The sequence below is a fragment of the Nicotiana tabacum genome, chromosome 20 (assembly GCF_000715075.1).
Source record: "Nicotiana tabacum cultivar K326 chromosome 20, ASM71507v2, whole genome shotgun sequence".
Taxonomy (NCBI): domain Eukaryota; kingdom Viridiplantae; phylum Streptophyta; class Magnoliopsida; order Solanales; family Solanaceae; genus Nicotiana; species Nicotiana tabacum.
The window spans coordinates 67,744,110-67,756,454 of record NC_134099.1 but is presented as its reverse complement, the minus strand read 5'-3'; the positions used below and the strand labels follow the sequence as shown (position 1 = coordinate 67,756,454).

The following is a 12,345-nucleotide window of genomic DNA, read 5'->3' as shown; positions in this document are numbered from 1 at the left end:
AAACGACCTCGTCTCACCCCTCACCATCAGATCCAAGCCGTTGAGATCATCTGATCCAACGGCTCAGATCTAAACCCCTAGACCATATATAAGCTTTCTATCACACCCCACACCCCCTATCCGAACCCCCCCTTCACTCATCTCCTTCCCCAAAGCCTGAAACCTCCCAAACCCTAGCAGCCGCCCTGATTCCCCTTTCACCAGAACCCGGCGGCATGAATGCCGATGACCCCCTCTTGAACACCCTAAGACCCCCTCACTCTCCTGAACATGGATCTGTTACTCCCTAGCCTCAAATCACCTCCCATCGTCTCGAATCTGGATTTGAAGATTCGAGACAAAACTCGATCTATGCCAAACCTCACCATCTTCATACCAGACACTCCCCTGACCTCCCTCGTGACCAAACCAGGCCTGGTTTGGTCCGAATCTACCCACAACTTCTAAAAAACCAGATCTGAAAATCCAGACCTTAGAACACATGAACCTGGGGAATCCGGCTAGCCTTAACGGGGGTTTGAGGTCTAATAGACCTTAATCAAGGTGTTCTCATGTGAGAACACCCTGATTAAAGTTTGTTCGGCCTCAAAGGGTCAAAGTTGAGTCAGATTTGGTTCAGTTTTGTTTGGACATTTTTTGGTAAGTTTTCTTTTCCTTTTTGTTTTATTCAACTGCTAGTTAAGTTGTCAGCATGTTTCGTTGTGTATGTTTGGTTATTTTCTTTTGTTATTTTCCATTCGGATTTCTTCCATCTATGTCAAAGACCTTTTATTGGGTCAGTTGATTTTCTGTGTGTTCTGAATGTATTCTGTGGTATACATGATCGTCAATTAAATTAGTCGTCAAATGAGTTAATTCATATAGGTACCCAGTGATTGAACAAAGTTGTCTGAAGTCATTCGGGACTCTATACGTGTTGTTTATATGAACGATTGATTGTTATGTGTTACGATTAATATAGTCGAGTCGATGTATTTCGTCAATTAGTTTCAGTCATTAATGGTAACAACTTGATCCATGTTGTTTATTTCTACTGTGATCGTATTTGAATCCCATTAGGAACTGAATTGTATTGCCTATTGGTTTTGTTCAAAGTTGAATTAAAAGAACATCTAGGGGGTAGGTTATAATGGCAGTTCAGACTTTGAGCTTAAATGGATGCCATGTTCACTTAGTTCAGATGGTGGGCAGCATACGTATGGTCAGTTGTTTTGGATTAAAATAGCCTGACAGCACATGCTGTCAGATTATATTCCTGCTGCCCATACTTTGGTTAAATAAACAAGAGATTAGGACACTTTAACAACAAAAAGAGAGAGGGGCTGTCAGGGATTTCATGGGAGTTTTGTTATTTAAAATGAGTGAGTGGAAAAACAACAGGGAGGGGGAATTTTGAGTGGTCAAACAGACTGTAAAGTGTTAAGGTTAGGCTATAAAAGAGGCAGACTTTCCATTAGAAGAGAGATTTTTTTTGGAGCCGAAAAGAGGAGGTTCTTCTGAAAAAAAACTTAGTCTTGAGAGAGGTCTTGTGAGTTAAAGGAAACTGAAAAAAATATAAGGAAATTTCCAGAAACACTGTAACCAAACACTATATGAAAACTACAGAAGAATTCATATTGGTCAAGCTGTCTTGGCCAAGTTCTGTTGTTTGCCCTGATTGAGCTGCTTGTGATTGTTGAACTGCTGGTGTTTTTGCATCGAATACTCTATTATTTCTTTTGTTTCACTACTCTTTTCTGGGATTGCTTGTTTGGTGCTCGGCCATCTGTTGGTTTTCTTTGTTCTGGAAACTGTTGCTGGTTGTCTGTGGACTGTGGAAAACACTTGTGGTTGTTGGTTTGTTGCTGTGTTGTTGCTGTGTATCTGCTGTTGCTGTGTTTGTTGCATACTACCCAGCTGATCATTCCTTTCTTCTTTTGTTCTCTATACCAGGTACACAACCAATACACTGTCAAATGTAATTGGAAAATTGAGCATGAATACAAAAAGAAAAGACCTGAAGTTGACTTTCATACATAGATTGTTACATTAGATATCATGTACTGTATAATAATTTTCATTCCTGTGTTGACAATAGAAGTAGCATGTATGCCCAGTGTATATCAATATAGATTAGCTGAATGATAGTTTATATATGTATGCTGATAGGTGAAAATATTCCCAATGAAATAGGTTGTATCTTAGACTTAGTTTAACTTTGTAGTATGTCCTTTAATGTAGGCCAAGCATGAAAATCGTACTCTACTAGTTAAGTTCTTTCCTTTCTGATAAACTGCTTCATATAACTGGTAAACCATGTTTTAAGACAAAGAACACGGAGACTGCAATCTCAACCTCACGAAGGTCGAGCCCAGGTCGAAACAGACCAAGCAGGTCTGCATCGAACAAACAATGGCCCAGGTCTGGTCCATCACGCATGGGCTGGATTTGGGCCCTTAATTTTTGCTAGGATGACTGTGTACGTGGCCGTGCTTCTGATTTTGTGCAAGCACTCGGAATTCTGTATAGATAACTTGCAAGCATGTAATTAAGTAGGGCTATCTACTGTTTTCAATTAGTAGAGACAAACGCGACAAGAAACATAGTTGCTATAGGATATCCTTTTAAAATAAGGACGAGATGAGCCTCGACAAAAAAATAAAGAAAAACGCACAAATTGCGGGGCCCTTGTTAAATATATATATGTTGAAGCATTCAGTCCCTAAGGTGGGTCGTTTAGCAAATCTCACGACCCTCCCGGAATAATAACGCGATAGCCTCTTTAAGCGCGCATTTAATAATTTTACCTTCTTAAATTCGGGTGCGCATTTATGTGACCCAAATCCAAATCTCGACGGATTCGAAATGTGTTTCTAATCACGAGTACATTGATTGTGACGTGGTTCGAGATGCATGTCCATGACGTCGCAAATTCCTTTTAAAAATAGAACGAGACGAGCCTCGGCAAACAAAATGTACAAAGCTGCGGGGCCCTCTAGATGTATGTATATATTAAAGTATTTAGAATTCGGGATATGCCGTTTAACGAATTTTTACGACTTTCCCCAAAATAACAAGACGCTAGTTGCTTTAGGCGCGCCTTTAACAATTTATTTTCCTTAATTCGGGTGCACATTTATGTGGCCCAAATCCAAATCTCAACCGAGTCGAGATATATCGATAACCACGGGTACATTAATGTAACGTGGTTCGAGATATGTTTTCACGACATTGCAATTCTCGTAAAAATAATAATAATGACAAAAGCGGTTAAAAGATAAAATTTGCACATGGTTCATAATTGTATTTAATATCAGATAAATAAGCCGAATATAACAGTTGAGCGACCGTGCTAGAACCACGGAACTCGGGAATGCCTAACACCTTCTCCCGGGTTAACAGAATTCCTTATCCGGATTTTTGGTACGCAGACTGTAATATAGAGTCATTCTTTTCCTCGATTCGGGATTAAAATTGGTGACTTGGGACACCCTAAATCTCCCAAGTGGCGACTCTGAAATAAATAACCCAATCCCGTTTCGATTGTCCTTTAATTGGAAAAACTCCCCTGCCCCCTCGCGGGTGATGAAAAAGGAGGTGTGACAACGAGGATAGAAGATTTAATGTAAAGTAAAAATGAACAAAAGAAGTGGTAGTTATAAGAACTCGGCGACGTTTCGCATCCAGGAATAGCCGACCGGCGGCTGACACGCATTTAATGCCATTTTGACATGACTGACGAGACATTTCAGATGTTTTGTTGTTTCTATCACGACGTATCAAAGTGGGAATAAGGAATTCATGTCATTTCTCATCATTTACTCTCCGAGAAACGAGGGGACTATCTATGTACGGGTAAAACCGATCTCGTGATACACCCCGATCTCCGACATGTTAAGCTAATCTCGAGATATGATAACAAGGGGCTGAGACCGAGGTATAAGTCTCATCGATACAAAGTCCGGGATTATAATGCCCACCCTCGAGAGTATCGCGGTCATGGTTCGGGATCGGTCTTAGCCTTGATTCATTTCAGAGGACGTTATCAGGAAATCAAGCCCAGCCAACAAAATGTCGTGATATCTGTGACCGACCAGATATCACGGCGGGGATCTCAACACGTATCAATAGGAAATCGGCAATCAGTTAATTAAAAGTTTTTTTACTTTTATAAGAATTGTACCTAAAATGAGACTCTCCTACTATATTGGAGGGGGGGGAGGGTCTGATGTTCCATAACACATATTGTAATACGCATTACAAGGCAATATATTATTATTATTTTTTCTCTCATTAGCTCCTATCTTGTTCATCAGTGCTGGTCACAGTGTGCCCGGATCGAGAGGGAAGATTTCACTAAGGCGGAAACTATCCTACGCGCGTGGTTTGAATTTGTTTTATTTTTACTTGTTTAATCTAATCTAATTCATAACTTTGTGTCAAATTAATCCGCGTATCCTTAAAATCACTTACAAATTCAATTGTTATCCGATTTTAAGGGTAAACATAATTCTATTCTATTTTTCCTACTATGCTCTCAACTTTAACTTGCAAGCTGTTCATAAAGCACTGGCCAAGCATTCATGCCTTGTGATGCAGTAGCAACTATCCAGATTTGCATCAAAGGGCCCCAAATTCCCTTATCCACTCACCTCTGTCCATTTATTCCCCCTGAGTGTCATTGTTCTGTCTTACAAGTGATGTTAAGATTTTATCTAGGGTACCTCTCAAGTTCCTTCCCCAGTCGTCATCCCTGAGTCCCCATTTTTAAAAGATTCAACATTCCAGTCCTGGAAAATTCTATGCTACACTATGTTCTTGCATCTAAATGATAGCTCTTCCACCTTCTATATTCTTCCATTCATAAGAGAAGCAGAAGATTATTGTTTTAAGGCTCTATAGCTGGATGCTGTTAAGGCAGAGTAGTCCTTTTAGCCCTGTTAAGGCTCCATAGCTGGATGCTGGACTCGCTTAAGCTTACTACTGACTATAATTCTAGCTTTTTAGTAGTTTCCTTCAGTTACCTTTTCTTTTAAGTCTACTGTTTTTTTACAAGTTCTTATACCCAAGGTCCCAATATGATTGTCTCATATTGCAGCAAACAGATCTTTGTAACTATCTATATAGATGATCATTAAAACTAGCTGTTACCATTCACTACTCTAGAAAGAAATGTCATACTGGTAAGATAGTGGGTCCAGTTTCTTTAGGTTTTCAATATTATAGGTTTCTTGGAGGATTCCATTATTGGTCATCAACTTTACGAGAGATTAGAAAGGTCAAAGGCAAGAAATGTACAGCCGTTACCTAACTCATATTACCAATGGAAACTGTTGCAACTAACTCGGATAAGTTCTTATATTCTACCTGTCCTGTTTAATTTCTCAAGATGAATGACAGATTCCTCCTGTATTTTGTGCACAAATGTTGTGATGTGATATGACCTGAATATTATTACTATCAAGGTCATGGATGATGGATTCACTGCTGAAGTTCTTTTGAGATTATCTGAAAACATTGGAACCTTATAACATACTTATTTAATAAGCCGAGTTCTTACTATCTGATCAAAGTTATCCTGTGGTGTTCTGATTACAATTGTCGCCCCCAACCATCAACCATCGTTAAAGTTGGAAGAAAGATTATGGAAGACTAGGATTCAGTTCTAACAGAGGCAAAAACCTAGGTGATCTCTTCCCATTTGCCTAAGCCTTGGTGCTAGAAGTACCCGATATTATGTTGGTGGGGGATGCAAGCACCCAGGAATAGTCAAGGTATGTGCAAACTAGCCCTACACCACCGTTTTCAAAATAGAAATAAGTAAACAATGTCTCCCCTGTCCAGTATTTTGTTAAATGGCCTTTATTTGTTGCAGTATGAACAATTAACTAGCAAATTTCACATTGCGGGGCAGTATTAGGTAAGTTAAGGAAATAAATGCTAAAAGAGTTTTGTAACAGACAGATGTTTTACCCATTCGAAGGGTCTGCGGATTGGTAGTAATTTATAATGATGAACAATTAACTAGCCAATTTCATAGTAACTTTACCCCAGCTTTTGACGGAAAGTGAATAATTTTATTATGCAAAGAGCTTTCTTCTTGTTGTACAAGGATAGGTTGGCCATGTTGTGTGTATGAAAGTGGGAAAAAAGATAACACTAAGTAAATGGGATAAACTCTTCATCCAAATTTCAGTTTGAAACTCATGCCTCACATAAAAAAGGGTCTAGTTTTAGGTCCGGCATCAACCCTAGCTACAGAAGAGTAGTTTGATGATCTTACAAGAATCAACTGTAAAACGTGATGATCTCAAACTCTTTGTTAATTTTGCGAAAAACCATCTAAACTTTGTCTACAGAATCTTCCATTTCCTGCAACACATCTGCATCTTCTTTCATGTCAGGCAGTTCTTTGTCTGCTGGTTCCTCCTTCCCTTTCTTTATCATCACTTCTTCTGCCAGTTTGAGAGCTTCAATCAGCTTCAGAAGGCATTTCCTTGCGTCTTCTTTCGGGGAGCTAGGCATCAGGTTCTCTGCAACATCAGCAGGTATGATATTTGTCTCCTTCATTAACATTTCAATTGGTTCAAACAGGGGGTGTTCGTCCAACAGCAGGTAATTCTTTGCAAGCACCTTGAATCCCTCGAAACTACAGTAGGAGAGTTCAATATGCTTATCCATTCTTCCCCTTCTTGTAAGAGCTGGATCCAACTTATCCACATAGTTTGTAGTAAAGACGATTATACGCTCTCCACTGCATGCTGACCAAAGACCGTCAATGAAGTTCAAAAGCCCGGAGAGAGTGACTCGACTTCCACTCTCTTCGGTATCCTTGCGAGGAACTTCTTTCTTGTTCTTTGAAGTCTTCTCTTCTGGAGGTTTTTCCTGTTTCTTCTTCCTTTGACCTGTTAGATCAAGTGAGCAGTCAATGTCTTCTATCACTATAATAGATTTACTCGATGTTTCGGCTAAGAGCCTTCTCAATTCTGTGTTGTCCCTGACCGATGTTAGCTCAAGATCATAGACGTCATAATCCAATAAATTTGCCATTGCAGCAATCATTGTTGACTTCCCAGTACCTGGGGGACCATATAGTAGATAACCCCGCTTCCACGCCTTCCCAATCCTGGCATAGAAATCCTTACTCTCCCTAAACATGAGGAGATCATCCACAATCTCCCGCTTCTTTTCCGATTCCATTGCCAGGCTATCAAATGTTGCAGGGTGCTCAAATACAATATGGCTCCATGTGGTCTTGTTGTGGCCGTTTGTGTAGAGCTTTCTCTTCCTGTTTCTCATCTGGATTTCTTTTCCTGTCTTGATCACATGCTCCAAGTAAGTATCAGTTACCATATCACGATATTTCTTGTGGAATGTCACCTTGTAATATTTTCTTTCTACATCTGGCAAGTACTTGCTTTCCCGTTGCACAATTTTCCCAGATATCCATTGTATTTTTGCTCCGCGAAACTCATCATTAACTCTCTCATGCTCATCCATGCTTAGCACCAGCTTTCCCCCACCATGCACAGTTTCAGCTCTGAGCCTTTTTGCCTTTTTTGCTAAATGGACACTGAGATACGCCTCGACTGCTGCATAGGCATCATGTGGCTTGAGATTGTTGCTCATGAATTCACTGATGGAAATCTGAATGAAAGGGTAGAAAAAGCTCCTGATTCTTCTTGTCCACTTATCTGAAGCTCGAATGAGCTCGGGGGGACAGTATCGACGGATCATATCCCACATGAATATGAAACTAGCAATGCTAGTCCCTAAACCACCCCAACTCTGCAGCAATCCCATTGTGCTGATCATCGCTAATGATCGATGTTTCCCCTTCTCTCCCAAGGAAATTGGTGATAACTTCTCTTAAACTCTATTCACTTATATAACAGGCAATGAGATGCAGAGAGAAGCCCACTCTTTTACTTAATAGACGCAAATTCTGCTTCTCTTCAAGGCAATTGGTTGGTAACTTCTATTAATTCTGTTCACAATATATATAACATATTTTGAGTGCAAAGGAAGAAAAAGAGTAGGTAAAGCTTTTGAATACATATTAGTGTATGACTTTAGAAAATAAAAGGCATGATGTTTTATTTGTCCTTTATCCCTCATTGGTTTGAGAGTACGTGGATTACTCATTAAGGAGTGACGCTTGGGAATTGAAAAAGATGAATAATCAAGAAAATGACAAACTAGTGGACGGCTTCGTGAGGTGTATTTTCTCCTTCTTTATGTTATTATATTGAAAATGATTAGACAAAAGATAAAAGGAGAAAGTGAAACTAGGATGGTGCAAGACCAAGAGCTGGACATCATTGAGAATATTACTTGTTTTCATCTTACGTAATAATCTTACATCACTCAATATGACATTACCAAATAGGATAGCAACTGCTGGCTCTTTTCCTCTTTTTTTTCCCCTCTTCTTTTGTTTTCCCTTTTTTCCTTTTTGATTAAAGATATATTAAAGCTAAAAGATCATTCTGATTAACTAAAGTGGGAATCAAATGTAGCAATTTGTTGGGATGGATAGAATTTTTGTGTCTTTTTAATTAAAGATTTCGAGTACTAGTCTTGAAATAGAAAATTCCTAGTAAAACGCGTTTTTTTGTTGTAACGGTCCTTAAGCAGCGCTAGCGCTAATCCGAATTAGTCGATGCTTAATGCCAATCAAACAAAACAACAATGACTAATTGTTGATCTTAGATAAGATTTTACAAAATAATAAAAGTACAGAACTATTGGAAGCCTAAAAGTAGTGTTGAACACTTGAACTAGTGAAATCTTGGAGAAAGAAGGTGAGTAATGAAATCTTAGAGAAAGAAGTGGGTAATAATATCAAAGAGAAACACAAAAAATATATAGGATTTTCTGAAATATGAAGAGATTGGAAAAAAGAAAGATTGACTTGGACGAATTAAGGAAAACAAAGAAAGTTTTTTACTGAAGAGTAAAAAATGAAAAACTAAAAATTATGAAAACTATTCATCTACACATTTTTAAGTAAGTCAAATTATTATTTTATTTATATATCTATAAACTTTTCTTTCCTTTATATTAAAAACTCTAATTTTTTATTAAAAATACAAAATATTATTTTTTAAATGCCTATGGACCTATTGTGTTTTAAAAATGGGGCCCCCTAAATTTGGGAAGCACAAGCCTTACTCCACATAAGGTTGGAGCTGGCCCTAGTTGTGAGATGGATAGTATCTTTTTTATTAGAGATTTCGAATTCAAGTCTTGAAATATAAAAATCCTAGTAGGATGCGCGTTTTTAACAAGCCTTATGCAGTGTTAATTCGGAATAGTCGGTGGTCAAATGCAAATGCTAATCCGGATTAGTCGGTGCTCAAATGTCAATCAAACATTAGATAGAAAATCAAACAAAACAACAATGACTAGTTGCCACGAAGTTGTTGTGTGACTTCCTTCTCTATCTCTTTCCAATAGAAATTTATTAAGGAGGTTCGTTTGGTTTGCGGCTGCGTTGTACGTTATTAGTGATTGTGATACATTGAATAGTAATCAAAGGTCTATTTGTAGAATTATTGGATGTTTCCCAACTTGCATTGATATATGATGTGTATTTCAATATGTTCATTTGATTTATGAAGAATTGTTTTCAGTAGTACCCTTGGCAAATTATTACTTCATTCTATTTAATATTTGGTTTATTAAAAATGTATCAATAGTAATTAAAATAATATTATCGACTAACGTTCTCAAAAAGAATAACTTAAAAGAAGAAATTAAATTTAAAATAAAGTATCCTAAATATGGGTAAATTAACAAATAAGTATTTCACTCTTTTAAACATTAAAAACGTATTTACACATTTTTCTTTATTGAAAATCAACATAATAAACTTTAAGAAACAACTAGAGATGCCAAGCAAGATACGGTTACTTTAAGTAGCAACAGTAGTAGTAGTACAGAGGGTATTTTGTCAATTATGTTTTCTTATGCATATTTTTTTACTAATACATGCATTATAGTTTCTCACTTAATTCGGCAGAAAATGATACAGAATTACGCGCGTAATAGTGTAACTGGCCGAGCGTGAATCCAACTTGGATAGAAAAATTGAGATAAATTTCACTGGACTCCATTCCGTTCTGGTTGGTACAATTGAACATAGACGGGGCTTTCAAAAAAGGGGACTAAAGTAGTGGTATAGGAGGTGTCTTTAGAAATCCAAACGAAGATTGGATTTTAGGATTCACAGTGAAAACAACCTCAAGAACTCCAATCCACACGGAACTCCAAGCCCTCTACCAAGGGCTACACATTGCAGAGGAGAGAAAGTTATATCTCATGGAAATAGAGACGGATGCTACACAGATAATCACTTATATCAACGATAGATGTGTAACTTACGACTCTATTATTAAATCATGCAGGTTGCTTCTATCCGCAATGGGCATGGAGGTGATTCAGCATAAATTCAGACAAGGCAATGAAGTAGCTCATTTCTTGGCAAAGCATACAAAGACTTTTACCGCTTTCAATAAATTAGGACTTTTGTATTTTCCTCCATCCTATGTCATGGCCAGGATGCTCGAGGAACAAGGGAAGAAATGCTTATGTTAAAACTTAAAATTATCTCTATTACAAGTTGTAGTCTTCTAACAAAATTTGGTAATCAGTATGCAATGCATGAATTATCAATCACTAGTATTGATCCTCAGGATCATATTTTTTGTCATCCCTAATCCTTATTAAATAAAATGTCCAGTTTATCAAAAAAAAAAAAAAAGACTATCAATGTGTAATTTTACCTCAGGAATCAGAATTATTTCCACAATAACCAAATGACCACTAAGTATATTAATGTAAGCAAACAAATTAAAACATTGTGATTAATTTATTCAAAGTCTGGTAAGACTAGTGGGTAGTAAAGGCACTACCCACCAGTAAATGCACAACTCACTAGTCTTACTTTCTTTAGTCCGGAAAGACATAGAAAGCAAACGAAGGATGAATTCAAAGACTAGTGGGTAGCAAAGGTACTTCTAAAGCAAATGAGTTACAAGAAACAAATATAATCAGGATAAAAAAGGTTATGAGTTCGGAGTTCTAATCTTTTTAAATTACTAAGTTTTAAATTAATAAATAATACATATTCAATAAATTTCATTAGACAAATATAAGGTTTGGACGATCGAACCCGTAGTGAGTGGGCTAGCTCCGCCCCGGAGAGAGTGGTGGGGTACTAAATTTCCAACTTCATATAAGCTGGTCCTAGGAGATCTCCGAGTTATCAAAAAATGAACAAGGAAGAGAGTTCTAACCTTACTCTGGCTGAAGCTTATGTATGATTGGCGTTGGAGCAAAGTAGAATTGTGAGCTTTAGTTTTTGTTATTTGAGAGATGGAACATAAAAAAGGCTAAGAAGAGACAATCACCTCAAACATTTATTTTTCCTTCTGTCTCTTTCTTGATTACTTTGTTGGAGAAGAAAGCAAAACTTTAAAACACATGAAGATCAATTATGCCATTGGGGACTCTTAATAGTTTTCATTTTTAAGTAATTTGAGTGTGAAGTGGTCAAATGCAAGGACCAACAGAATTGCTTTTGGCAGAAGACCAAAGCTTGTGTTCCCAAGGACAAAGGTATAGAAACAAAAAAGTACTGCGAAACCAAGCTAACTAATAGCCTAATTGCCAAGTTTTTTTCAGCCAAAAGTTAGTTTTTTCTTTTTCAAAATTATCTTTTTTTTAATTGTTAAGTTATTTCGCCAAGCTTTTATAAAGAAAAATAATATATTTGAGCAGAAACAAAAAAAGGTAGTTTTTTTTTAAAATCACTTTTTAAAAAATACCTTTGAGAAAATATACTTAGAAACACTTTTTATTAGTTTGTCCGAATATAAATTGTATTTCAAAAATATTTTTCAAATTAATTAGCCAAAACACAAATTGTTTATCATCAAAAGTATTTTTTTGAAAAGTACTTCTTAAAGTAAGGCGATTTTAGAAGCTTGACCAAACATACTATAAGTAATTTATTTATCTATACATATCTCATATATTTATTTTATTACTTACAAAGTAGTCTAAAAATAATTAAATGCATTTAACAAAATAAAAGAGAAACGGATAAAAGCTGGAATACAAAATTTCATGACTTAAATAAAAAGAAATAGAACAAAATTAGGAAATAAGAACTTTCCTAATGTGTTTAAAACTTGAAAATTTGAAATAAGAACTTTCCTACATGTTTAGAACTTGAAAACTTGAATAAAAACTTAAAAGTTTGGAAAGGATTTAGTTACTTGTTTCCTGCCATCAATATGTACGGAAAAAACAAAAAATCATAAATTGTAGGAAAGTTGAAGTGGCAAAACATATATACCT

At 36.7% G+C, this 12,345-nt stretch overlaps 1 protein-coding gene across 1 annotated transcript; it reads right to left on the bottom strand.

Moving 5' to 3' along the window:
- Positions 1 to 6,034: 6,034 nt before the first annotated feature.
- LOC107832675 (AAA-ATPase ASD, mitochondrial-like) lies at positions 6,035 to 7,992 on the bottom strand. The gene has a single exon (XM_016660535.2). The coding sequence runs from the start codon at positions 7,792 to 7,794 to the stop codon at positions 6,322 to 6,324; it is 1,473 nt and encodes a 490-aa protein (XP_016516021.1). The 5' UTR covers positions 7,795 to 7,992; the 3' UTR covers positions 6,035 to 6,321.
- Between the last annotated feature and the right edge of the window lie 4,353 nt (positions 7,993 to 12,345).

Bases quoted from the DNA above. Each gene is read 5' to 3' on its own strand.
- LOC107832675 (XM_016660535.2), bottom strand. From the start codon at position 7,794: ATGATCAGCACAATGGGATTGCTGCAGAGTTGGGGTGGTTTAGGGACT.